At 34.9% G+C, this 27,661-nt stretch overlaps 2 protein-coding genes across 2 annotated transcripts in view; one reads left to right on the top strand and one right to left on the bottom strand.

The window, feature by feature from the left end:
- myl2b (myosin, light chain 2b, regulatory, cardiac, slow) overlaps positions 1 to 27,661 on the bottom strand; it is a 271,503-nt gene that overhangs the window by 107,746 nt on the left and 136,096 nt on the right. The window lies entirely within an intron of this gene.
- Positions 1 to 27,661, top strand: part of si:ch211-166a6.5 — a 69,230-nt gene that overhangs the window by 18,095 nt on the left and 23,474 nt on the right. The window contains exons 3-14 of the mRNA XM_073910878.1: positions 2,364 to 2,464; positions 3,427 to 3,598; positions 9,616 to 9,747; positions 13,218 to 13,369; positions 13,512 to 13,666; positions 14,004 to 14,126; positions 20,919 to 21,051; positions 22,352 to 22,444; positions 22,732 to 22,935; positions 24,271 to 24,755; positions 26,212 to 26,285; positions 26,393 to 26,497. Of these exons, the coding sequence (XP_073766979.1) occupies positions 2,364 to 2,464; positions 3,427 to 3,598; positions 9,616 to 9,747; positions 13,218 to 13,369; positions 13,512 to 13,666; positions 14,004 to 14,126; positions 20,919 to 21,051; positions 22,352 to 22,444; positions 22,732 to 22,935; positions 24,271 to 24,755; positions 26,212 to 26,285; positions 26,393 to 26,497 (1,929 nt within the window). The remainder of the gene's footprint in view (positions 1 to 2,363; positions 2,465 to 3,426; positions 3,599 to 9,615; positions 9,748 to 13,217; positions 13,370 to 13,511; positions 13,667 to 14,003; positions 14,127 to 20,918; positions 21,052 to 22,351; positions 22,445 to 22,731; positions 22,936 to 24,270; positions 24,756 to 26,211; positions 26,286 to 26,392; positions 26,498 to 27,661) is intronic.

Here is a 27,661-nt window from a genome sequence, read left to right as displayed (position 1 = left end):
AAAATGAGTTTTGTTGTTTACACACAACATCTTTTTACCCATTATCATTATTATTATTTTTTATCGTGGCTATTTTACTGAGTTAAAAGATGAATTAAATCAAGGTGTAAAACACTGTTTATGACAGGTCCATAAAGATGTATGATTTCCACAGAATGGACATGCCCATCATTCATTAAATTCTGCTCATGCTTCTTCCACACAGAAATATTTCTATCTGATTTGACCAAAGCACACACACCCGCTTCAGTTTTACTCATTTCACCGTAATTCCTACCTAACCACAACTTAAATGTTGGTTTACAGAGGGTTTAGCATGCCATTTTCCGTGACTTCTAAAGTAAATAAAAGAACAATAATCAATATCAAACCCAGATATCCATTGCAGCACGATTCAACGGCTTGTTTTGTTTGACGTTTTCATCTTAAATATTAAGTTTTTTCCCTTCATATTTAAGTGAGAAGGTACCAGCTCACAGTTAGAGAGAGGGTGGTGCAAGTACTAGTAATATCCAGTCATCCAGTGCTTGTTAACTGGGGAAGTTGTCTGGACAAGCTCATGCCGGATCAAGCCGAGTCTTGCTGTTAGTGGAAATCTTAGACTTTTGAGAGACTCAAAGCTTTGACTCTAATGGATGTCAGATGAAAATGATTTCAGTCACATGTAGTTGAAATTATTAGCCCTTTTTTCTTATTCAAATATTTCCCAAATGATGTTTATCAGAGCAAGGAATTTTTCACAGTATGTCTGATAATATTTTTTCTTCTGGAGAAAGTCTTATTTGTTTTATTTCGGCTAGAATAAAAGCAGTTTTACATTTAAAAAAAAAAAAACATTTTAAGGTCAATATTATTATCCCCCTTTAGCTATATTTTTTCCAGTTGTCTACAGGGCAAACTATTGTTATACAGTGAGTTGCTTAATTACCCTAACTTGCCTAACTAACCTAGTTAAGCCTTTAAATGTTAGTTTAAGCTGAATATAGTGTCTTGAAAAATATCTAGTCATATATTAATTATTGTCAACATGGCAAAGATAAAATAAATAAGTTTTTAGAAATGAGCTGATGTGTTGAAAAAAAAATCACTCTGTTAAACCCTTAGATAAGCAGATAAGCAATATGGTGTTACTATAACTTCAATGGTAATTCTTTGGTACTTTGACATACACTACCAGTCCAATGTTAGTTTTGTAGACTGGCACTATGCATTAATTACTAATTTCTAAATAATTAAACTGCTATTTGAAGAAAACAACTTTGCATATAGCTTTGTTTTACTTAATGTTACCTAAAGTTTATGCCCTCTATATTATCATGTATAATATTTGTGTTTCTTCCGAAATCTGACAAAGTACTTTATTTAATCTTAAGTTTTATTTATTTATTCATAATTTTATTTCATGCTTACAAAATGTTTTACACTGACAAAATAAATTTTTAATTAAAAAAAAATATATGCTGTTTTATATTGGCATTGGCTTATGTTTTTATAATAATAATAATAATAGTAATAATAATAATAATAATGTAGTTAAATATCTAAATAAACTGATCATATAAAAACTAAAGAATAAGGCTGAAGAATACTTAACAATACTGTCCATTTTTTTGTAATAATTTTTTTAAATATTTATTTTTCATAAAATAAAGTATTTGTATCCTGTTATTTTTTTACAGGTTTTATTTTTGTAATTGAATTAAATTGAATTTTTAATTTTTTAATTTTTTTATTTTGTGTAATAGTGGTTTTATCAGTTCGTATCCAAAAATTATTTATTTAACATTTTTTATAATAAAAAAATGTAGTTAAATATCTAAATCATCTGATCAATTTAAACCTAAATATTAAGCTGAAGAATACCCAAAACAATACTACTGTCCAATACCTTTTTTTGTAATTTTTAAAGTATTTATTTTATAAAGTATTTTATATTGTTAGAAATTTGTTAGAAGTTTTTATTTTCTAATTTTTGAAATTTAATTTAATTTAATTTAATGTAATTTAACTTAACTTAATTATTTTATTTTATTTTTAATTTTATTTTATTATATTATATGTAATAAAAAAAACATTTATTTTATTTTATTTTATTTTATTTTATTTTACACTGTGGTGGTTTTACCATAGTGCATATCCAAAAATAATTCACTAAACATCTCCAAAAAAACAAAACAAAATGTACCATGGTGCTGTTGTATTAGTGGGCTCTGGGATGGAAAACCCGGTTTCTTTCTTCTATTTATTTCATGATTTTTGACCAGATTTCCCAACTCTCTCTTCTCTCTTATGTAACTTGTGTTTTGGCTTGAAGCACATTTTTGAGCTCAAAGTGAGGTATCTGTTCATGCTTTGCTCTGCAGACGTCTCGTGTTCAGCCAATGGGAGAGGAATCAAAAAAGAGGACGACGGCTCATTTCCAGTGAAGATTCAGGGTGCAGGCGTCGAACCCTTCGAGCTGCAGGTCAGATTTATTGCTCTTTATCACTCAATCCCTGTAGGAAATAAGTTGGTGGAACAATAGTTACACTGGAAAGCTCCAAACAATAACAACTTGAATTGGTGTAGCCTCAAATTTAGCATTCTAGATTGTGTTTAGCAATGCAAATATACTGGAACATGGCTGTCATCAGATCATGCAAATATTAATGAATGTTGGATTAAAGGTATAGTTCACCCAAAGAGTACACTATTTACTTGCCCTCAAATGATTTTAAACCTTGATGAGTTTCTTATGTTGAATACAAAAGAAGATACTTTGTAGAAAGTTGGAAACCTGTAACTATTGACTTCCACATTAGGAAAAAAATGCTATGCAAGTCGGTGGTCACCAGTTTTTAGCTTTCTTCTATAGATGTGTTCAATAGCTAAAGAGTTTATAACAGGTTTGGAACAAGTGAGGGGAGAGTAAATGATGACAGAATATTAATTTTGGGGTGAACTGTCCCTTTAATGCAATGGTTGCCAGGCTTTTTCTGCTAGGCTGCTCTTTTGTAGAGGAAAATGTTTTCAAGCCACAAACCCCACTTACATTATGATAAATAAATGAAAAAAATAAGATAAACAAAGGTGACACGATGGTGCAGTCATGTGGTAGAGGTGTATTGAGTATGCAAAAAAAATTGACCGTAGTGTATGAGTGTGTGTGTGTTGGGTTGCTGCTGGAAGGGCATCTCCTGCGTGAAACATATGCTGAATAAGTTGGCGGTTCATTCCGCTGTGGCGACCCCAGATTAATAAATGGACTAAGCCAAAAAAAAATGAATGAATGAATGAGTTTGGCTGGATTAACTAGTTAACTCTCTCCATTTCCTGATCTTTCAGAATGAAACGCTTACTTTACTACATCCAGTCAGCTTGCAGTATAAAAATCAAGCCACGCCCACTTTTTTCTCATATAATATTCCATTTTTATTCCATGTGCAGGTTCATGGGTTCTGGCTGGTCCAGGATGCCATTATGAGTGTTTTGGGCAGAGAAGAGGTGGCGCCACGCTCGTCTGTGGCTTTGGCCCTTTCAGGAGTAACTCTTGACCCCATGATGGAGCTCCAGGACATCAAAGGCTTCAAAGCTGGAGTTACTCTTCGTCTAGTGGAAGGTAAACTGGAGGAGCTCTACTTTAGTTCATTTCTAATGGGGGATATGCGCAAGGACTTTTCATTTTCAGTCAGCCAGCTCAAACGCTTCTTAAGGACTGTTATACTGTTACAAAATCGATATTGATTAAGATCTGATTTCTTTCAAAGCAACCTTCTTCACTGCCTGATTGATATACAATATATAGTGGGTCTTAGAACGTACAAGAAGCACTGCATTCATTTCCATTGTTTTGTGCCAGGTCTTTAAAATATGGAAATGTATTTTACTACAGTATTTTCAATGGAGTCTCTGCTCTCATCTGCTACTGCTGCTGACGACGCTTACATTTAGACAGTCTTTCATCTTTTTTTACGCTTGAACAACAAAATGAATATATATATATATATATATATATATATATATATATATATATATATATATATATATATAAATATATATATATATATATATATAAACACTAGGGTTTTAACACAGTTGTGTGGAGTTTAAACACAGTTCTGCTGCAATGCTGCCACTGTAAAAAATTATGGACGTAGTATCCATGACGTCACCCATCACAAATGAAGCTACAAGTGTGCATGGCCAACGGTCGCCATGTAGAACGAGGGTAACGGAAAAAGGGCAAAGAGGTGAAGTGAGCGGAGCTAGCATTTTGCTTAGACGACTTTTCTTTGGGAGAAACGCGCAATATTGCATTACCTGCACCTCATTTGTGTTCTGACCACATGTGCTTATTTGCATTACTATATTAATAAAGTGTTTAGTCTTTTAAAACACTTCTGTAAATCATTGTGTTAGTAAATGCAAGGCTGTTTATAAAAATCCAGGCATAACACTGTATGACGATCCAGATTACTTCTAGTGGCTACAGCTAATCAATCTGTCAGATTCTGGAGCGCATTGCAGGTCTAAAGAAAAATATAAGTAAATATAAGTTAAACAAAAACATTTATAGAGATGGTGTATAAGTGTATCATTTCACTCACCTAGGAAATGGAGGCCACTTGAATGGTTTGTGAGCACAATTAGGTGCACACAGCATGCCATGTCATCTGATAATTGTTGGAATAATTTACAAAAGACAACTGACTGTGTAAAGCCGCATAAAACAACACAAAAATACAGTGGCTAGAGTTCAGCGGCTAATCAGCCGGAATCAGCTGAAGTGACGTGACTGTGAGCAGCAAGACATAACTATTACTCAAGTAGTCTTGCCCTTAATTATGCAGACTTAATATAACTTAATGTAAACATTTTTTTTCTGCTGTAAAGCTGGCCATTTTAACAGTGGGGTCATAAGAAATGTGCTTTAGGATGGAGCCAGTGGAATTTTGATGAATTGCAGTTTCATTTACGTCCGTATTAGCTTCACAAGGGAGAGCGGGAAGTTGCTGCTTGACTGACACAGGCATTTGTAGCTCTGCTTTTTTTTTTTTTTTTAAAGAGCACAATCTCATTTGAATTTAAAGTGACAATCACCAAAATGGCACTATTAGGATCCTGAAAGCCTGAAAGGTTCAGTTTTTAAAGACATTAAAACATTATATGTGTGCTATTTTGAGCTGAAACTCCACATACACACTGTAGGGACATCAGAAACTTATCTTACACTTAGTGAAAAGGTGTCCCCTTTAAAATCTGAAATCTAGCTTGACCAGTTAATACTGGTAAAAATTGCTTGTTTCAAGGAATCATAAGATTGTAAATACATAAGAATCCATAAGATTGTAAACATTTATGCAAACCGTTGCATTAATTTATTTTGATCAATAATATTTTCTTTACTCTTTTAAATCATTGAATCAACTGCAAAATATGATCATAGTCTTGTAAAATGCCATGATTACCCTCAATTAAGTGTTGTTCTAAATATGCCTGACAATATTTAATTTATGCTTTATAAATATTGCCACACTGAATTACATTTTAGTAGGGGTCTAAATTTAATAGGAAAAAGTATGATTTGCTCAGGAAAAGATCAAATTAAACAGGAAACATTTTGATGTTGTTCATTGTTAGTTCATGTTAACTCATGGCGCATTGACTAATGTTAACAAGCATGACTTTGGATGTTAATAATGCATTAGTAAATATTGAACCATGATTAATTAATAAATGCTGTTCAAATATTGTTCATGTTAGTAAATACATTAACTAATGAAACTTTTTTGTAAAACATGACCAACGTTTATTCAAATAAATGTTAGTAGTTTTAATTTACGCTAACAAAAACATTGATCCAGTATCTTGCTTAACCGGGGTCATAAAATACAGGAAAGGGCGTGTACATTCATTGGTCAAAGTGTGTGAACCATGTGTTTTTTTAATGTCCTGGTCCAGCCCTTCCCCTCCACCTGCTTTTCCTTCATGACCAGACACCTCTTTCCAAAACCAGCTTGACCACCTGAAGCCAGTTTAACCAGCTGGTCGGGAGCGAGTTCTGGGTGGTCTTTCTGCCTGGCCAGGTTAAGCAGATCAACCATCTTAGAGCAGCAAATTACCAACTAGCAATAAACAGCAACCAGTCTGATCAGGTTTTAGAATAGAATAAAATAAAATAGAATAAAATAGAATAGAATAAAATAGAATAGAACAGAACAGAATAGAATAGAACAGAACAGAATAGAACAGAATAGAATAGAATAGAATAGAATAGAATAGAATAGAATAGAATAGAATAGAATACTTACAGCAGGGAAAATAAATCTTGAACACGTCACAATTTTTCTCAGAAAACATATTTCTAAAGGTGCTGTTGACTTGAAATTTTCAGCAGATGTTGGTAACAACCAAAGAGATCCAAATCTTCTTCTTCTTCTTTGGGCTTAGTCCCGTATGGTTGTGGGGTCGGCTCTTTGGAACAAGCCATTTTAGACTTGTCCATATGATAACGACATTTTTACACATTCCGGCCGGCCTGTCGTCTGGGCCTGTCACCCTCAAACACTCATACACTACGGTCAATTTAGCCTACTCAATTCACCTGCAGCATGTCTTTTGCACTGTGGGGGAAACCGGAGCACCCGGAAGGCAGGGAGAACATGCAAACTCCTCACAGAAATGCCAACTGAGCCGAGGTTCGAACCAGCGACCCAGCGACCTTCTTGCTGTGAGGCGACAGCACTACCTACTGCGCCACTGCCTCGCCCAACCACAGAAATCCAAATATGCAAAGAAAACAAATCTAATTACTTTACAAATTATGCATATTAAAATGAAATTACGCAGGGAAAAAGTATTGAACACATAAAGAAAGGGAGGTGTAGAAAGGCAAGGAAAGCCCAGACAGCAGCTGAAATCTCTCAGTAGTTCTTCAGCAACCCTCTGCCCTTCCTCAGTGTAAATGAATATCAGCTGCTTCAGTCCAACATCTGATTTAGGATTTAGGTGTTTCTACTAGGGTTCAGTTACTGCTCTCTTGTTAAAGTACTCAACAAATGGATCCCATGTGATATTAACTGAAAAAGTGCAATCCAATAATCAACAATTTTAGGACAACTCCAAAACATGTGTCCAAGCGATGCTGGAGTTTGACTGCATCTATCAGACAGTGGGTCTACAGAGGGGAACATCTTAGACAGCTTTAATTTAGACAGGTGAAGTCGGTGCAGGATCTTAAACTGTATTGAATCATGCCTGATGCACACAGAACTAGAATGAACTTGTTCTTGTGCTTCCTCCCATTGCCAACTTTCAATTTCTGCTCCAAGATCCTCTTCCCATGCCATTTTCAGATGCTCTAACGAAACATCACATTCTAACTGTGACCATTTTTGAGATTTGTTTTTAAGGTATACCTATTTTATAGGTTGTTTTCAATCACGTGGTTCTAATGACGCTCGAAATTCAGACGGAGGGCAGGAAGAAAAAACTGAATGGGAGATGTAAAGGAGTATTCTTGCAATTTATACCATATTTCAAAGGAGATATAAATAGAAAATAGCCACATATGTTGGGCATGATCTTTATATCATGAGGAGGGCAGAGTTTTCTACTGAACTCAAATATAGCTGCCTGTCATCGAGGCGTTATATACTGTATGATTATGTTACATGAAAAATACTACAGTGTTTGGTAGCATACTATAGATAATTACTTAAATTATACTGTTGTATTAATTATATTGTTGCTGTGGTATGACAAAACTAGTAATAAACAAATGATTTAGTAGGCTTCAGTTTTGTGAGGAAAGGATGGAGCGTGAGATTGACAGGCGGATTGGTTCAGCGGCAGCAGTCATGCGGTTGATGTATCAGTCCGTTGTGGTAAAGAAGGAAAGGCAAAGCTCTCGATTTACCGGTCAATCTACGTTCTTACTCTCACCTATGCTCATGACCGAAAGGACAAAATCTCAGATACAAGTGGCCGATATGAGTATCCGCGGAGTCTTAAAACCATTGAAAAAGTCTTAAATTTGATAATCTCAAATTAAGGCCTAATAGCCTTGAATTTGTTAAAGTCTTGGATTTCATTACAAAGGTCTTATTTTATTTATTTATTTTTGCCCTTCCTAGGATTAAAGTTCATACCAAAAATTACCAGTTACTAATGCAGGCTAATTATAAAAATTCATGCAGAGTAACGTTGAGTGCACCTCGCGCTCCACGTCATAGCAGACAGTGGGTTGCCATAGCTTGGCGAGGGAGATGAGCGCGAGTATTTACAATGCTCCAACTACTTAAAAACGCAGCAACTACTTTATTTGTTTATTAAAAATCAAATGTATAAAATAAAACTGACCATTTAAATAAAATGTTTTATTAAACTCAAGAGGTCACTTGTACATAATTATTCTCTCGGGTTCAAAATTTATACAGAATTTACATTTTCCCCTTCTGTCGAAATGGGTTCGAAATTGACATTGACTTTTATTTGAAATGGTATTAAAAGGGTCCTCAAAAGCCTTGAATTTCATTTGGAGGATCCCGGGGCTAGTTTATAGATAAGTTGAGGAGCTCTGTTAACCGGGAGGAGCTCAAAGTAGAGCCACTGCTTCTCCACATTGTGCAAAGTCAGCTGAGGTGGCACGAGCATCTGTTTCAGATGCCTTTTGGTTGCCTACCTAGGGTGAAGGAAGCCTCGGGGAAGACCCAGGACACGCTGGAGAAACCATGTCTCTCAGCTGGCCTGGGAACATCTTGGGCTTCCCCTGGTAGTCTGGGGTTCTCTCCTAAGACTGCCGACCCCGCGACCCGGCCCCTGAAAAGTGGATGAAAATAATTGAATGAATCTTCTTTTGTGCTCAGCAGAAGAAAGAACTCAAATGTTGAACAAGTGAGAGTAAATACACTTTCGGGTGAACTATCCCTTTAAAAATAACTGAAGTTGAGCAAAGACAAAGGAAAAAAATATATAATAGAAAAAGAAGGGTAAATAGCAAATATAATTATCGAGTTTAAAAATGCTACCATTTTAACAATAATTTCCACAGGTATCTGTTGAGGTTTAGCTGTACTTAACACAAAAGAAGATATTTTGAAGAATGCTGGTTGCTGGTACACATTGATTTCCACAGTAAAAATAAATAAATCCTATGGAAGTAAACGGGTGATATCGGGTTATAAAATATCTTCTTCTGTGCTCAACAAATGAAAGAACTCAGATTTTGAACAATTGAAGTGGGAGTAAATTCATTTTTGGGTGACCTATCCCTTAAAAAACAACTGGAGTTGAGCAAAGACAAAATAATAAAAATAGAAAAAGAAAGGTAAAATGAGCAAACATGACTATCAATTTTAAAAATGCAACCATTTTAGCAATCATTTCCACAGGGATCAGTTGGGGTTTTTAGCTGTACTGGTTTTGCAACTTCTTGATTTCACTGCAAAACCGTCTGATGGCAAACTAATGAGTCAAGTGAGTCACTTGGCCCTCATTATGAGCATTGTGGGAAAATGCACGATGTTATTGCTCATCGGATAAATCAAACGTGCACTTTCACGTTCGGTTTCAGCTGGAGAAAGGCCTGATTTCAACGTTAATAATGTGAGGTGTGTGTGTGTGTGTGTTTTATAGAGCCGTACTCTCCTCGGTCGGCACAGGCTCATCTGGCTCGTGTGCAGGAGTTGCTGAAAGCTGCCGGACCCCAAGATGCCCTACTGGAGGGCCGATCGCCTGCTGTACTGAACACACTCACACAAACGTCTGGTGAGAAAGCACTCGGAATAAATAATCCAAGGCATCTACTAAACACTGCTACTGAAATAAATGCATGTGCTAAAAAAAAAAAACGAACAAAAAAAAAAAACCCTTGAAGAATTGACTCGGAATTTGCTTGTAAATTATAGGATTAATTACACAAAAATTACAAGTTACACAATGAGATACATTTGCTTTAAAAAAAATATATATTTTGGAAAAACATTTTTAATTATTTTAACTAATTTAAATCTTTAATTTTATTATTAGTTATTAAAATTCATTTTTTTATTATTTAAATTAATTATTTTTTATTATTAATCATTAAACACATTTTTTTAATATTTAAACTAATTTAATTATTTATTTAAGTTATAAGTTATTAAACTAATTTTTTTGCCATTTAAACAATTTTTTTATTTAATTTAATTATTGACTATTAAACTCTTTTTATTATTTAAACTAATTTAATTGTTTAGTTTATTAACTATTAAGCTCATTTTTTATTTAAACTAATTATTTTATTTTTTATATAATTTATTATATTATTATATTATTTTTAATTATTCAAGCTAATTTAAATACTTTAAGTTTTAGTTGTTAAACTGATTTATTAATATTTAAACCAATTTAATCATTTAATTTAACTATTAAACTCACATTTTATTATTTACAGTAATTAAATTTTTTTATTTAATTATTAACTATCAAAATTTTTTATTGTTTAAACTAATTTAATTATTTGATATAATTATTAATTATTGAATTCATTCATTCATTTATTTTCTTGTTGGCTTAGTCCCTTTTTTAATCCGTGGTCGCCAAAGCGGAATGAACCACCAACTTATCCAGCAAGTTTTTACGCAGCGGATGCCCTTCCATCTTTGGGAAACATCCACACACACATTCACACACTCATACACCACTGACAATTTAGCCTACCCAGTTCACCTGCACCGCATGTCTCTGGACTGTGGGGGAAACTGGAGCACCCGGAGGAAACTCACGCGAACGCAGAGAGAACATGCAAACTCCACACAGAAACTCCACACAAAAACACCAACTGAGCCGAGGTTCAAACCAGCAACCCAGCGACCTTCTTGCTGTGAGGCGACAGCACTACCTACTGCGCCACTGCCTCGCCCACTTATTGAATTCATTTAATTAACTTAAACTAGTTTATATATTTGATTTAATTATTAATTTTATATATATATATATATATATATATATATATATATATATATATATATATATATATATATATATATATATATATATATATATATATATATATATATATATATACATATATATATACATATATATATACATATATATATATATATAAGTTGGTGGTTCATTCCGCTTTGGCGACCACGGATTAAAAAAGGGACTAAGCCAACAAGAAAATAAATGAATGAATGAATTCAATAATTAATAATTAAATCAAATAATTAAATTAGTTTAAACAATAAAAAATTTTGATAGTTAATAATTAAATAAAACAATTTAATTACTGTAAATAATAAAATGTGAGTTTAATAGTTAAATTAAATGATTAAATTGGTTTAAATATTAATAAATTAGTTTTATATATATATATATATATATATATATATAAGTAATTTAATTGATTTAATTCTTCTTTTTAATTATTTAAACTAATTAAAATATTTAATTTAATTATTATTAGTCTTATTTTTTAATTATTTAAACTAATTTAGTTATTTAAACTAACATTAATATAAAAGATAAATGTATCGATTTAATTTTACCCTTTATTTGATGATTTTTGTTAGCCTAATAATATTGATCTTTACACTAACCTAATATCAATAGACTAACCTAATATACTAACCAAATTTAAACGAAAAAAGTAGTGATTTAAAAATTTGCTTTGACCTTTATTTCATTGCAGACAATACAGCAAACATTATTTATAGTGTTCCTCATGATTTGTATTGCTTTTTTTCCTCAAAATAAACCCATTTTGGGGAAAAAAAGTTGGGACGAGCAATTCAGGGCAATTAATCAGATAAATTGGTTAAATGATGTGATTTGAGACAGGTGATGTCTACATAAATTTAATTATGATTTGCTCTAAAAGCAGCATCCATGAAAGGTCTAGTCCTTTATGAGCAAAGGTAGGCTGAGGATTCGCCAGTTCGTCAACAAATACGTGAGAAAATTATTGAAGTGTTTATAAACAAAGTTCCTCAAAGAAAGATAGGAAGTCATTTGGATATTTCACCTTCAATAGTGCAGAACATCATTAAAAGATTGAAGGATTCTGGAGGAATTTCAGTGCATAAAAGACAAGGGCGCAAGCCTAAGCTGAACAACCGTGAACTCCGACACTGCATCTGGCACTGCATCAAAAATCCTCATTCATCTATAAGCAATATCACTACATGGGCTCAGGAAGACTTTGGCAAACCTTTGTCAAGAACCACAATACGTATTTACATCCACAAATGCCAGTGAAAACTGTACTGTGCCAAAAGGAAGCCCTATGTTAACATGGTCCAGAAGCACCATCCGCTTCTCTGGGCTCGGAGGCATCTGGTATGGACTATCACTCAGTGCAAAGTGTACTCTGGTCAGACGAATAAATATTTCAGGTATTGTTTGGGAGAAATGGACGCCGTGTGCTTTGGATCAAAGAAGAAAAAGATCATCCAGACAATTCAAAAAGGCAGGTCATGGTGTGAGGTTGTGTCAGTGCCCTTGGCAAAAGTAACTTGCATTTCTGTGATGGCATGTTAATGCTAAAAAGAAGACCCCGTACTGTTTCCATCTTTAAGATTTGCAGGAAGAAAGGGACAAAATTACTCTTGAAATGTCTTATACCTTGGTGTCTTCAGTCTCTACATGTCCTGTAAGTGGTGTGAAAAAAGGGCAGCATTACAGAGTGGTAAACGCTTTACTGCTCCAACATTTTTTTAAATGTGTTTCAAGAACTAAAATTGGGATAAGTGTCTATTTTGAAAAAAAAAAATAATTTTAATAAATTTTAATAAATAAACATCATGAGGAACACAATAAATAATGTTTGCTGTATTGTCTGCAATGAAATACAAGTCAAAGTAAATTTAGAAGTCACTATTTTCTTTTTTTTATTTGCGATGTCCATAGTTGTAGTTTGCTGATGATCAAACTTTAATAAAAAGATTTCAAGTCTCAAGAAAATTGGTGCAAACTTGTTTTTCCAATTAATAATGATAGAGCAGTTATCTATCTATCTATCTATCTATCTATCTATCTATCTATCTATCTATCTATCTATCTATCTATCTATCTATCTATCTATTATTACTATTTTTATTTATTTATTTATAGCTTGACAAGAGCTGCCATTTTGCTGTGGTGAGATTAATGTCAGAGACAATCAACATTGCCTTTAAATAATTTAGCATGCATTAATTTTTTATGCCCATGGCAGTGAGACTATTTACATGTTTATATATGTGTATCAGAAGCCCCTCCCACTCTTCACTCAAAGAACAGACGGACCAATAGCAAAACAGAGCAGTCTACTGAAGCCCCGCCCCCTCCCACCTACATTCTGCCCGGAGTTTCAGAAGTTCCTCCTTTGACAACCCTTCTGCCCACAAACACACACAGTGAAGTATGTTAAACAAAACACACACACACACACACACACACACACACACACACACACACACACACACACACACACACACACACACACACACACACACACACACACAAACCTCTTCTGAGCTTATAATAAACTGATTCCCCTGCAGGCTCCCAGTTACCTGCTGGATCTTTCCCTCAGCTGCTGGAATCCTCCTCCTGGTTTCCGGAAACTCCAGGGCGACTTCTTTTATATCAGTGTTCACACTTTAGAGGGCAAGCAGTGTGACATCACTTCCTGCCCACGTGGATTTTACCTGAACAGGTACGAGAGTTTCATTTCAGAACTGCATTCTGCTCTATTTCTGCATTACAAAGCCATTTTATTATGATTAGTAGTGGTATGTGGTTACAAATAAAAAAAGGACTATGTTACAACATCTTTGCCGTATGTGCATTTTGATGTACTTGTAAAAAGTCCAAATTACAAAATAAAATGTCTGGATTTATTATTTTAATGTAATTAATTGGCAAAATATGCTTAATTGTTGTGGAAATAATGTTGTGATGACAGAAATGATTACAGTGCTGCAAATAGAATTTTGCGTTTATGTATGAGCTGATAAATGATGGAGACCTGTGTGTTTGTGTGGGTGTTTCAGGTCAACTCTGGACGTGTTTGATCCTCGCCCTGCTCAGTCTACTCCAGTGTGTCACTGTCTGACCGACCTGCTGTCCCACATCAGCCCACAGTTCAAACACACACTCAGCACACTGCGGCACAGGTAACACACTCGCACACTCACAAACGCATATGGGCAATATCACGCGAGTAGCAGTGCGATGTGGTTGTACATCAGCACTGGTGCAAGAAGTGTGTTTGGTCGAAGCCTTAGGCCGAGTGACTCTTAAGGAACTGTTTGAAATGGATTAATTAATCATTCGTACTGTTCAATGAAGGGGCGAAGCAGTGGCGCAGTAGGTAGTGCTGTCGCCTCACAGTAAGAAGGTCGCTGGGTCGCTGACTCGAACGCAAGTTGCAAACTCCTCATTTTTGTGAGGAGTTTGCATGTTCTCCCTGCGTTTGCGTGGGTTTCCTCCGGGTGCTCTGGTTTCCCCCACAGTCCAAAGGCATGCTGCAGGTGAATTGGGTAGGCTAAATTGTCCGTAGTGTATGAGGGTGACAGGCCCTGATGACAGGCCGGCCAGAAGGTGTAAATAAGTCGTTATCATCTAAATAGAGGACTTGTTCGAAAGAGCCGACCCCGCAACCATACGGGACTAAGGCCAAAGAAGAAGACGGTTCAATGAAGGCAAACTGTCATAGTTTATTAAGATCGCAAACACCTCACTGCACGACAGCTGCACCTTTAGCAAACCTCCTAATACCTGCAGCACGAGGACTTTATGACTGTTTATGAGCGTTAAAAGTATTTGACTGTGTGTCACTGCATATCAAACAACTTAAACAATAGAACTAAAGAAATCTTCACTGTGCTGAGCGAAAGAGCTGACTGAACAGCACATCATCGATGATGTAAGTATGCCCAGGCCCGAATGTAATGTGAGTGTGGGCCATCGGGGGAGACGGGAGGGGGGACAAACGTGCTTTGGCCTGTTTAAGGCAACTGTACATGGTGTGAGTCCGCCCTTAGTGTCCCACCAGTGACTATATATAGCCCCATCACACTGCCACGAGTGTGATATTGCATCTATACAACAGTTCGACGGAATAATCATGTTTTTAAAAAATAAAATCAAACATGGAGTCTAAAAAAAGCCTTTTGTATGAGAAACTACTTTCTTCACATCTGCAGCGGACATCAGAACAGCAGAAACCATTGCCAGTTTACGAATGTCACTTTAGAGCTAGTATTTAAATGATTATCTACCGTAATCTGTGGTGGAAAGACTACTGAAAAATCATACTCTAGTAAAAGTACCATCACTTGCCTAAAAATGTGGTGCAAGTACAGTAAAAAGTATCTGTTGTAAATATTACTCAAAGTATGAGTAAAAAGTAGCCCTTTCAAAAGTACTCAAGAGTAGTGAGTATTACGCTGTACAAAACTGATGCATTTACATGTAATTTGTGCATGTGTGCCCAAACACGTGTCCGGGTGAAAAGGAGGTTAGGAGGTAACTGTTTAGGTAGCTAGCTTGAAACCAGTGGTGCTGTCGGTAAGAACAGGTCCAGTCTAGTCACTCCATTTAGTTGTGTTTATTAGCATCGACAAGGATTTGTTCTCGGAAAGGCATGTATGTGTGTGTATGTGTGTGTCTGTGTCGGTGAGTGTGTGTGTGGTTTTCTGCAAGGAAATAGCAGAAATACAATGTGTCAATAATCAGTAAGGAAATAACAGAAATACAATGATTCAGTCTACCAACAAAGTACATATCTAAACAGAAAATATAGTAAACATGAAACATACGAGCACTTAAGTAAACTTAAATCATACAAAAGCCACTTACATGGTCAAATACGCACGCAGGAAAACAAAGGAAATCAAATTCAGTCCTCTGCACAGTTCAGCCATGTGCTGCCAGAAAATAGCAAACTGTGGGCACAGGTGCAGTTAATAAAGCCCTTGAGGCAGTCCTGATTGGCCAGAGATTGATTGAGGAGATTGGAGTGTTCCATAATCTGAGCAGGGGTGTGACACTATGAGTTTGCTGTTTAGGAACAAAACTTCTTAACACCAGGGCCCGGTTTTTCAAAAGGTTTAATCCGGATAAAATTGATTCGGATTTAGTAATCCTGTTTTTGCTCTCAGTGATCACGTAATCCAGCTTACTTTTTGAGCCAGTTTTTCAAAGCAACATTGGATTGGATCAATCTGATCCGGATAGGAACTTTTCAGGATCACTAAATCTGGATTATCAGTGCTCAATCACAATGTAGATGGATAGATAGGCCTATGTAAACAGCAACAAGTAGAATAGCCAGTGTGGGGTCAATATAACTTTATTTTTATTTAAAATGAAAACACACACATTTAAAAAAACAAACAAAAAAAAACTAAAAACAATAAAACCCCCACCTCATCCTCTTCCAGCAGTCCGCTCATCTGAGACCTACAACACAAACACTGTACATTGAGGATATTTATAGGTTTCAAATATAGATGTAAATAAAAAAAAGACCTAATGTCAAAAACTCCACAATAAGTTCAGACTTCCTCATCTGATGTGGAGAGACCAGCTTACTGAGCAAAGCCTTTAGGAGGCGAATCTCAAGTCTGGTCTTGGTTTGCTGCAGTTTGGTCAGAGTCAGTTCCAACATAAAATTATTTAATACATTTTTTAAGTTTCCATTAAATTTTGGGCATGAAATCCACACTAAATCCACCCTTCTGATGAGATCAGTTTAATCCAGGTTTTTTGGATCAAAGTGATCCAAATCCTACAAAAAAGGTCTGAAAAACCCAAAGTAAAGGTTTGATCCGGATCAAAACCAAGATTAGATTACGTGATCTAATCCAATTTGGTAATCCGTTTTTTCTTTTGAAAAACCCATTTTCAAGATTTGATCCAATCCCTTATCCAAAATCCTAGTGGATTAATTTTGAAAAACCGGGCCCGGGGGTGCCCAAACTTGGTCCTGAAGGGCCGTGGTCCTGCAGATTTTAGCTCCAACTTGCCTCAACACATCTGCAAGGATTTTTCTAGAAAGCCTTGTAAAAGCTTGATTAGCTAACCCAGGTGTGGTTGGAACTAAACTTTGCAGGACATCGGCCGTCCAGGACTATGTTGAAACAGCCCTGGTGTAAACGTAACATTCTGTAGTGCATCTAGTTTTTGCCAAGCAGGCACACAACATCATAAGACGTTAATACTAGCTTATATTTAGATTGTGATTTCAGGTGATCAAAATTCAATGTCTAGCCAGTGTAAAGACAATGTTATTTTGATGTCAAATAATGATGTCAAATGATGTTGATGTTTGGTCGATTTAAGGTTGTTAGAAAGTGACCAAAATGTCGAGCCAACATCTTAAATTAACATCATATTGACATCAAATACTGACATTTATTCATCAGGTATGGCAACCAAAATCCAACATCTGATAGACGTCATATCGGTATCACACAACATCAGGCAGTTACATCCTTAGATGTTGATATTTTGTTGGTTTTAGGTTGGTTTCGGCCTGGTGTTGAGTTCTGAGGTCAACATGATTTTCATTTCCAAACAAAATGCAATGTCCCCATAACGTTAGGATACAACGTCAATCTGACGCCATGTTGACGTCTTGTGCCTGCTGGCTGTTTAAGGCCGTTTTAGTCATTCGACAGTAAACATCCGCCATCTTCTCATCAGTGACATGCATCTAAACAGTCTCTAGGTCAATGCATGTAAAGATTTTGGACATCTTCTTGGACACTTTTAAGACTTCCAAACAGTTTGCTGCAATTATAAAGCACACATGTCTTGAGGTAGTTCATTATGGGGTGATTTACCTTCTGTGTGTGATTTGATTAGACGGGAATCACAGGACTGACTTTTCTAATCCCCATATACAAGAAAAAAAAAAGTAGTGACTGCAGGTTGAAGCAAAGTAGTAGAGTAAAAGTACTGATACTGCACTAAAAATGTACTCAAGGGTAAGTAAAAGTACACATTTTTAAAACTACTTGGTAAATTACAATCCCTAAGAAAAACTACTCTATTAACTTACTCTATTAACAGTATTTGTAATTAGTTACTTTATACCACTGACCGTTATGTCTAAAGTGCTGACAAAACAGGTGATTTTGCTCACATTTTAAGATTATAAGGCTTGTTACGCACCGTCTAGGGACGGTGCACAACATGAAAGACAGGACAACGGAAATGAAGTCAAAGATTTATTGGGATTTGAATTCAGGAGCTGACAAGTCCAAAATAACAAACAAAAATTACTTTATGTTAAATCTCTTAGGGTGCTTTCACACTTACACTTTTGTTTCGGAACGTGTCTCGTTTGCACAGTTAGCGCGGTTCGTTTGGCATATGTGAACAGGGCAATCGTGCTCTGTTCCACGCCAAAGTAATCGCTCCGAGATCACTTGAATGAGGTGGTCTCGGCTCGATTGAAACGAACCCTGGAGCGGTTCGATTGCAGTGAGAAAGTGATCCGATCCGAGTACGGTTACATCACAGTGTTTTATGGATATGTAATAGGCATACAGCTATATGAAGAGAGAATTATGAGTATGGCGGGAAGTTTGGCGAGTCTCCGCATGCCTGCAAACGAGTGATGATCTCCCGGTAATCTCGCGTCTCCCTTCCGGGTCTTAAATAGGCATCGTCGCGCACCCTTCTCACCCCTCCCCACCGCGTCTCTCCTCAGACACGTCACACGCGCACCTTGTCAATCACCATCAAACCATCACCTTTCCTGACAACTTAGCGGGACGCTGCAAAATAAACCCTGACACTCTGACCAATGTAAGGAGAGTTTACTCGCACGTGACTTGTTTTAGCTCTTTTGGTCCGATTAGAGACTTTGCAGTGTGAAAGCAAACCACTCCAAGAGCAAAGAGCAACAATGTAACAATTGTAATCTCTGTTTCAGAACAACTGAATCGATTCACAGGTGTGAAAGCACCCTAACTTACCTGATCAAAAATAGCCGGTGGAACAAAGTATCATAAACAAAGCAAACCCTACAACAAACAGTACTCATAATTCTCATTAGAATCTCAGTAGTCACACAAAACAAACACTGATCACAAATCTCAATTCCCAGTCTTAACACATCCAAAAACTCTGCACTATACCACATAAAAAAGTCTCAACAAACAAAAGCAAGTGACCAAAAACAAGATGGCTGCCAAGGAAGTAGTGTCATGGCTTTTTGAAACACTGTAGGCCAATCAGGAACAAGCAAGCTGGAAGTGGCCAATTAGATGTGTTCTAAGCCAAACAGAAAAAAAAACAGGTGAGACAGGACAAACATAGGATTGTAACAGGCTGAACAGCATGAAATGCCATCAGTCTACATAGATTTCTCAGTATTTCTCTGTTACAGTTGGTAGATCACAATAATTAAGCCCAAAAAGGCCAGAGCACTGCAAATACTACCAGTTTCTGTGGTATAAATACAGCACTACAAAAGACAAGAGAGATCAACTCAGAATGTCACTTACCTGATTTATAATGATTTGATCAGCTAGAGTTTGATATTTAAGATGAGAAAATGCTGTTTTTCTTACCTAAGGACTTATAATGCGGTTTCTGTTGCCATCTTGAGGCAGAACGTCAACCATCACTTTCTTTGGTCTGCTCAGGCTGATGGTGGCTGATACACTAAATCTGATGCTCCGAAATTATAAATATTTTAAAATGAGCACTATCCTTATAAATAAACTGCATAGTTGCAATCTAAACAACTACATTCTTGACTGAAAAAGCCTTAAAAGTATATTATGTTGTCCAACAGCTGCAATATTTGTCAAACTGTAGAGCGTCCTCTACTTGTCAGTGTATGTGGGTGGAGTAATACACAAGGGTGAAGGGTTAAGAGGCTGGACCAGTGCTTTTACTGGCAGAATATTGCATGGCTATCAGCCAATCAGATTCAAGAACCAGACAGAACTATTGTATACAGGGTTTACAGGGACATTCCAAAGACATAATGTTCCCAACGGGGTATATGCCAAGCATGCTAATAGGACTTTTAATTTGCCAGTAACCTGGGTTAAGCGCTTCCGGCAAATTGAATGCCAATGCAAAATTTGGTGCGTTTAAGGTCTGTCTTCTTTAAAAATCAGCGATCTCCACTAGCTGAGTTATATCTGATTTAAAGTGGTTCTCAGATTGTACAAGAAACACTGCATTAAATTACATTCATATCTTTATAATATGAGCATTTATTTTACCCCAGTATATTCAATGGAGCTTCTGCGTTAGCCAGCCGATTCTGACGGGCACGTGCGAGTAAACAGCTTTTTGTCTCGTTTTACGCTTGAGCAACTAAATAAATGCTAAAGTTTATTTAACTGAATGTATTTTAATGACATTACAACATCGATGCTGTATAAGTAACCGTATAAAATGGGAAAAAGTTCACAATAACAGATCACCAGAAGTGTATCAGCATGAGCAAAAATTTGAATGTCAAAAGACGCCTTGTCATTGTTCTCCATGTCATTATACAACTTTGCGACTCTGTTAAACACATGATGCCCAAAGCATCCTTAAAGACACATCACAGCCTGGGAATGGTATGTTTGAAATGTTATCATCATGGAGACTATACATGACAATCAGAGCCAGGAAAAAAAACAAATGTTCAGCAATCAAAAAACACTGTCTTCATGAGTGCAGTTTTTTTAGTATTATTTTTCATGAGTTTTCATTTGAACATATGTATGACTGCTGCAATTGGACTGGTTGGCACTTTAAAATAACATTGTGCATGCAAATTTGTACACTGACAATAAACTTTTTTTTTTTGTAATAAACCTGTACACTCGCACACCTCTCATGTGTGTGTGTGTGTGTGTGTGTGTGTGTGTGTGCGCGCGCGCGCGTGTATGTATATGTGTGTATGTGTATGTGTGTATGTTGACTAAGTGTCTCTGTGCACACAGGCCGTCACTGCCGGTGGAGGAGTCTCTGCCCACACCATACCGCACACTCAGCTGGCTGGGCTTCTCCTCGCCTCACTCACACAAATCCAGCTTCAGCGGCCGACTAGGTCTCGACCAGGACCTCAACTCCCAGGTACACACAGACACACATACACACACACACACACACACAAACAAAGTGTCAATGAATCCTTAAAGACTCTTAAACTCTGTAGTATAAAAATAAGTCTTTAATTACACTTAAATCTGCATTTCAAAAGTCTTAAAATGCAATCAAATGCCCTGTGAAGATGATTTTGTGTCCATTTTGAAATCTGCTTTAATTCTCTGTCTGTTTGTCAGAGTGGAATAAGCGGAACTCAATAAAGTACACGCTCACAAGGATTTTGCTTACGCAAGGCCTGACCAGTCATTCTGCTGCATCCCAATTATTAATATTATCAGTGCTGAGCAAAGATTAAGCGTGATTAATTGCATTAAAAATGTAAAGTTTGTTTTGACAACATATATACAAGTATATGTATGTATTATATATATTTATTATGTACATGGGATACATATACACACATACATAGAAACAAAACTATACAAAACAATTTTGTTACATAAATATTTCAATTTACAGCGCATCCGGAAAGTATTGATAGCGCTTCACATTTTCCACATTTGTTTATGTTACTGTCTTATTTGAAAATGGATTAAATTAATTTATTTCCTCTGAATTCTACACACAACACCCCATAATGACAATGTGAAAAAAAGTTTTTTAAATTTATTAAAAAAATAAAATAAAATCTGAAGAATCACATGTACATCAGTATTCACAGCCTTTACAGTGAAGCTGTAAATTGAGTTCAGGTACATTCTGTTTCCACTGATCATTCTTGAGATGTTTCAGCAGCTTCAATGGAGTTCATCTGTGGTCAATTCAGTTGATTAGGCATGATTTGAAAAGGCATGGACCTGTCTATATAAGCTCCCAGGGTTGACAGTGCATGTCAAAGCACAAACCAAGCATGAAGACAAAGGAATTATATGTAGACCTCCAAGACAGGATTGGACATCTAAGCTGAGTGATTGGGGGAGAATAGCCTTAGTCAGGAAGGTGATCAATAACCTGATGGTCACTCTGTCTGAGCTCCAGCGTTCTTCTGTGGAGAGGAGGAGAACCTTACAGAAGGACAACAATCTGTGCAGCAATCTACCAATCAGGCCTGTATGGTAGAGTGGCCAGACAGAAGCCAGTCCCCGCCTGGAATTTGCCAAAAGGCATCAGAAGTCTCAGACCATAAGAAACTAAATTCTCTGCTCTGATGAGACTAAAATTGAACTCTTTAGAGTAAATACCAGGTGTTAGTTTGGCAACTTCTGATAAATCAATGACTAAGCTGAAGGAAAAGTAATGAATGAATGTAATATTGAAATGGTTTTAGGCTCCTGACTGGAATAAGGAACTTCAAGCAGCCAGAGATCTTCCTCAGAGGAGTCTGGAGGAGAGACTTACGAGGGATCGAGCATTACTGCAGGTCTAACAACACACACATTCAATAAACAGGCTTCAGACGTGATCAAATAAAAATGGGTTCAACCAGTTTTTTAAAATAAATTACAATTGATTTTATATTTATTATAGCTTTATATTTATGTTCAACATTTATATTTATTGACATTTTTAAAATAGTTTAAATGTATATATATTTTTTATTGCATTGCATTTAATAGTTTTTTTTCATTGAATCTAATTGTAATTTGCTCTGCTTGTAAAGCCCTAGTTTGTAAGTATTTTTACGCCATCTCTCATCTTATGGTGCAGGTAAACGGTGCTTTTGTGTGGGCTGTAGCTCAGGCAGCAGAGAAGGTGATTGATGGTTTTGTGGACCCAGTGAACGGCTCTCAGGAGGACCCAGCGTTCCTGTGTGGTGGTGTGTTCATGAGTATGCCTGTGCACAGAGAAGAGTGGTTGGGTGGAGAGCGAGGACACAGAGCTGCTCAGCGTCTCGAGCTGCGATGTGTTCAGGTAGAGTTGTGCAACATGACGGGATCAGATTGTGAACCTTTAAAATATCACTTTAAAATATCATTTTTTTTAAAAATATTGTTGTATTGTGCAAACTTTTGCTTCCTTTGTTTGTTTGCTTTTTTGTTTCATTTGTTTTGTTTGTTTCCTTTGTTTTTATTTGTTTAGTTTAAATGTTTTGTTTGTTTCCTTTGTTTTTATTTGTTTAGTTTAAATGTTTTGTTTCCTTTAGTTTGTTTTGTTTCATTTGTTTTGTTTGTTTCCTTTGTTTTTATTTGTTTAGTTTAAATGTTTTGTTTCCTTTTGTTTGTTTTGTTTCATTTGTTTGTTTCTTTCCTTTTTTGTTTTTGTTCATGTTGTTTCATTTGTGTATTTGTTTTCTTTGTTGGTTTTTGTTCATTTTGGTTTGTTGTTTATTTTATTTCGTTTATTTGTTTTTTTTTTTGTTTGTTTGTTTCTTTTGTTGGTTTTTGTTTAGTTTGTTTAGTTTGTTTATTTGTTTCAATTGTTTTGTTTTTGTTCCTTTTTGTTTGTTTTGTTTTTGTTTGTTTATTTTTCTTTGTTTGTTTTTGTTTATTTTGTTTCATTTGTTTATTTATTTTCTTTGTTGGTTTTTGTTTATTTTGTTTTGTTTAATTTGTTTTGCTTGTTGTTTTGTTTCATTTGTTTTGTTTGTTTCTTTCCTTTGTTTTTGTTCAATTTGTTTCATTTTTTTATTTGTTTTTTTGTTGGTTTTTGTTAATTTTGTTTTGTTTTATTTGTTTTGTTTCGTTTTGTTTTTGTTTTGCTTGTTGTTTATTTTATATAGTGAGTTTTTTGTTTCATTTGTTTTGTTTGTTTGTTGCTTTTTTTCCCTTTGTTTTTGTTTTGTTACATTTTGTTTTGTTTGTTGTTTATTTGTTTTGTTTGTTTTGCCTAATTTGTTTTGTTTGTTTTTTGTTTTGTTCGGTTTTGGTTTTGTCTGTTTATTTGTTTCCTTTGTTGTTTATTTATTTATTTAGATTTTCCATTTGTGTTTGTTTCATTTTTTTGTTTTGTTTTTCTTAGTTTTTTTATTTTGGTTTTTGTTTTCTTAATTTATTTCAATTTAATTTAGTTTGTAAAATATGTTTATTCATTTATTATTTTTTTTAAATTTAGTTAGTTATTTTGTAATTAGTCAGATTTTTTATATAATTTATTTATAAGCTGTTTAATTTTATTTATCTTTTTTTTTTCTTATTTATGAATTTATGTATAAATGGGAACATTAGCTTGGCTGTATTGTGGTTCAGCAATTAGAAAAGTTTCTTAAAAACCATCAAGATATGATTTCGTTTTTTTCTTATGTTTCAGGCTTACAGTGACCTGGACGCAGACCTCCAGAAATTGCACACAATCCCCACCGCTTTAGCAGAATATCGTGGGGTTCGTTTGTCTGCACAGGGCCTGGCACCTGGTCTTCAGGGTCCCGAGACAGCTGAAGTCCCCAATGGCCTTTTATACGGCTTCACCGCTGGGCCGCTGGAGAATCCATCCAGACGCAAACTCCTGGAGCTCCTAGCTCAGTCGGCAAAGGCTCTTTCTCTGCAGAGACATGCAGTTGTGGGTTCGACAGGTCATCAGCTGCCTCTTTTCACCTCTGTTGATGCGCAAGGGATTCTAGGGGCCGACGGCCGCTATTACCTGCTGGATGTGTATCGCACTATGCCTGCTGATGCGAACTTTCAAGTGGAAGATGGAGGAGAAGCTGATACCAAAGAGAAGAGTTTTCCAAGACGCTACCCTCACGTTTTGTGTCGTTTACGGCCAGAGCTTGTGAAGGCATTCATTCAACACAAGTGAGTTTTTTTAAACATATATACAGTTAAAGTAAAAATTATTCGCCCTCCTGCAAATTTTTTTCTTTTTCAAATATTTTCCAAATTAAGTTTAACAGAGCAAGGAATTTTTCACAGTATTTCCTATAATATTTTTTCTTCTGGAGAAAGTCTTATTTGATTTATTTCACCTACAAAAACTATTTATATAAAAAAAAATTTCAAAGGTCAATATTATTAGCACCCTTGTGCAATATATTTTTCAATTGTTTACAGAACAAACTATTATGTTTAGAAATGTGTTAAATAAAAATGATGCAAACAGAAATTGGGGGGAAGATATTTTAGTTAGAAAAATATTTTAGTTTTCAACTGTAAATAATTTATGCATTGGTCAATCTTACTGATAGACACATCATATATTAAGCCAGTGACTGAGTTTAAGTTTTTTTTGTAGGGATGCTAAAACAAAATAAAATTAAATGTCTTTTTTTATGAGGGTGTATATTGTTAACTAAAAGAGTTAGGACTTTTTTATTGATTTTTAAAAAAGGCTAAAATAAAATAAAATATAAATATTTGCTTAAAAATGTAGCTAATTTTTATATTATTTGTTGAGATATGCAAAAGCTATGTTACATAACACTAAATAAAATTACTGTAAATAAAAAGTAAAGCTGAACTAAAAGTAAAACCTGAAAATATTTCAAAATAAATAAATAAATTGAATTGAAAAAATAAAAATAAGCAAAAAAGAAGCACATAAAAGAGTTACTAAGAAAACTGTAAACAATTCTAATGGATAAAATAACTTTGAATAATATAAACAGAGACTAAAAGTAACATTTTTAAGGAAATTAATCTTAAATAATATTTCAAAATAATCTAAAATGCTTAAAAATGAAAATAGCAGATAATAAAAGTACTAAAAATATAAGGTAAAGAAATATTACATGTGAACATGTAAATTTTTTACTTTCTTAGCTTATACTCTTCACATTTAATTTTGAAACCATATTATTAATATTTAATATTATTAATATTATTCTTAACTTTTAATACATGTGCATTTTATTGTTCCTTTTTGGTGTAGAATTTATTATATACTATATATATTATTGTATATATAAATATATATATATATTATTTTTGTTAGTTCATCTCTGTTATTTACTTTTTTGTTTATCCTTTTTATTATTAGTATTATTGTTGGCATTATTATTATGAATATTATTTTTATTTACCAACCTCCTGTATTGTTGTGCTCTGTTTATTACATCTCTTTTTGTTATGCGCAATGTGGTATGCTGATCGTCTACATTCATTCATTTATTAATTAATTTTTCTTCGGCTTAGTCCCTTTATTCATCAGGGGTCTCCATAGTGGAATGAACCGCCAACTATTCCATCATATGTTTTACACAGCGGATACCCTTACCCTCGGGTCTTATGAACGTGATTTGCCTATATATTTCAGACATGCTCAGTTCACGCAGCGAGTGAAGGCTCACTTGGAGGAGAACGGAGGACTGGAAGACGGCATGCAAACTGGTCAGAAGGAAAAACACATCTTTGTTTTTTTATTGTGGAATATTAAGTGTCTGAGGTGAGCTTTTTGTAACAGGAAAGCTCATATGTGTGTATTTGTGCGTCATCAGATGATTCTCACAGCATCGATGCAGTAAGAAAAGCCTGCAAAGACGTGGGATCTGTCAGTGACATCATCTTTGAGATGCGTTTCAACCCCAATGTCTTTTCTCCAGGTCAGGAAAAGCTCCAAAATCACTTTACAAGCTCTGTTCTCTAATTGTCCTTGTTGTACGCTGTATATTTAAGCAGGATTCCTTTAAATGATAAAATTTAAGTGAATATGAATATGCTTGGTCATAATTTACATATTATTTAAGTATGAATGCATGAGATTGTCATTGTTGGGTGAGTTACTTAAAAAAAAAAAGAAAGTAATTAATTGCTTATTGATAATTAGATTTAAATTGTATTTAGTTTAAGGTTTATTTGAATTATTGCAGAAATTACATCTGTATACATCAATGCAAAATACAAAACAAAAGCTAAATAAAAGTAAATCTAAGTACAAAGTTACACAAATAATCATGCAAAAACATAATTTTTACATCATACACAACCAGCACCTCCACATTAACCTCTTAAAGCAGAGGTCTCAAATGCAAGTTGGCGGAGGGCCATATCAGTGACTGACAATTCATAGGAGGGCCGTTTAACCATTCAAGCACAAGAAAAAAGTGGAAACCTGATGTAATTGATGCACTCAGACATACTTCCCCAGAGTATATGCAGTCAAATCTTTGGTCTCATTTTATATTAAGTGGCCTTTACTAATAAGTACTTACACAGGAGTTAATAGTTTGTTACAATGTACTTATTGTGTAAGTACATGTATTTACTATGTACTTATGCTTGATTAAATACATGTATGTAAGTACATCTGTATTTAATTTTTGTAATTACATTTGTAAATACACTGTTGACCATCCCTTACACCTTAACCCACCCTTAAACCTACCCATACCACCAAACCTGTTCATAACCCATTCTCTATCCCAACTAAAAGCACCACAAGGGTTCTCAAATACATTATAAACACAGGAAGTACATTGTATTTATTTTTTAATGTAAGTACATAGTAGTTAAGGCCACTTAATATAAAGTGGGACCAAATCTTTTTGTTTCTAATTGTACATATTGAAAGGGTAGTTTAAAATGTTATGAAAATACTACAATTCGAGGAGTAGCACAACTACTACTCTATTGAACAATGTAGAAAAAAGGCGTCGCAGGTTTAAAGGTCTATCGGAGTAAACTACTGACTTAATTATTATTATTTTTTATTTATTTGTCTTATATTTAATTTGTTTATTAGAGTTCATTCCGATTGACAATTGAAG

Source organism: Danio rerio, chromosome 8 (assembly GCF_049306965.1).
Source record: "Danio rerio strain Tuebingen ecotype United States chromosome 8, GRCz12tu, whole genome shotgun sequence".
NCBI classification, from domain to species: Eukaryota; Metazoa; Chordata; class Actinopteri; order Cypriniformes; family Danionidae; genus Danio; species Danio rerio.
This window is presented reverse-complemented; position numbering and strand designations above follow the sequence as displayed.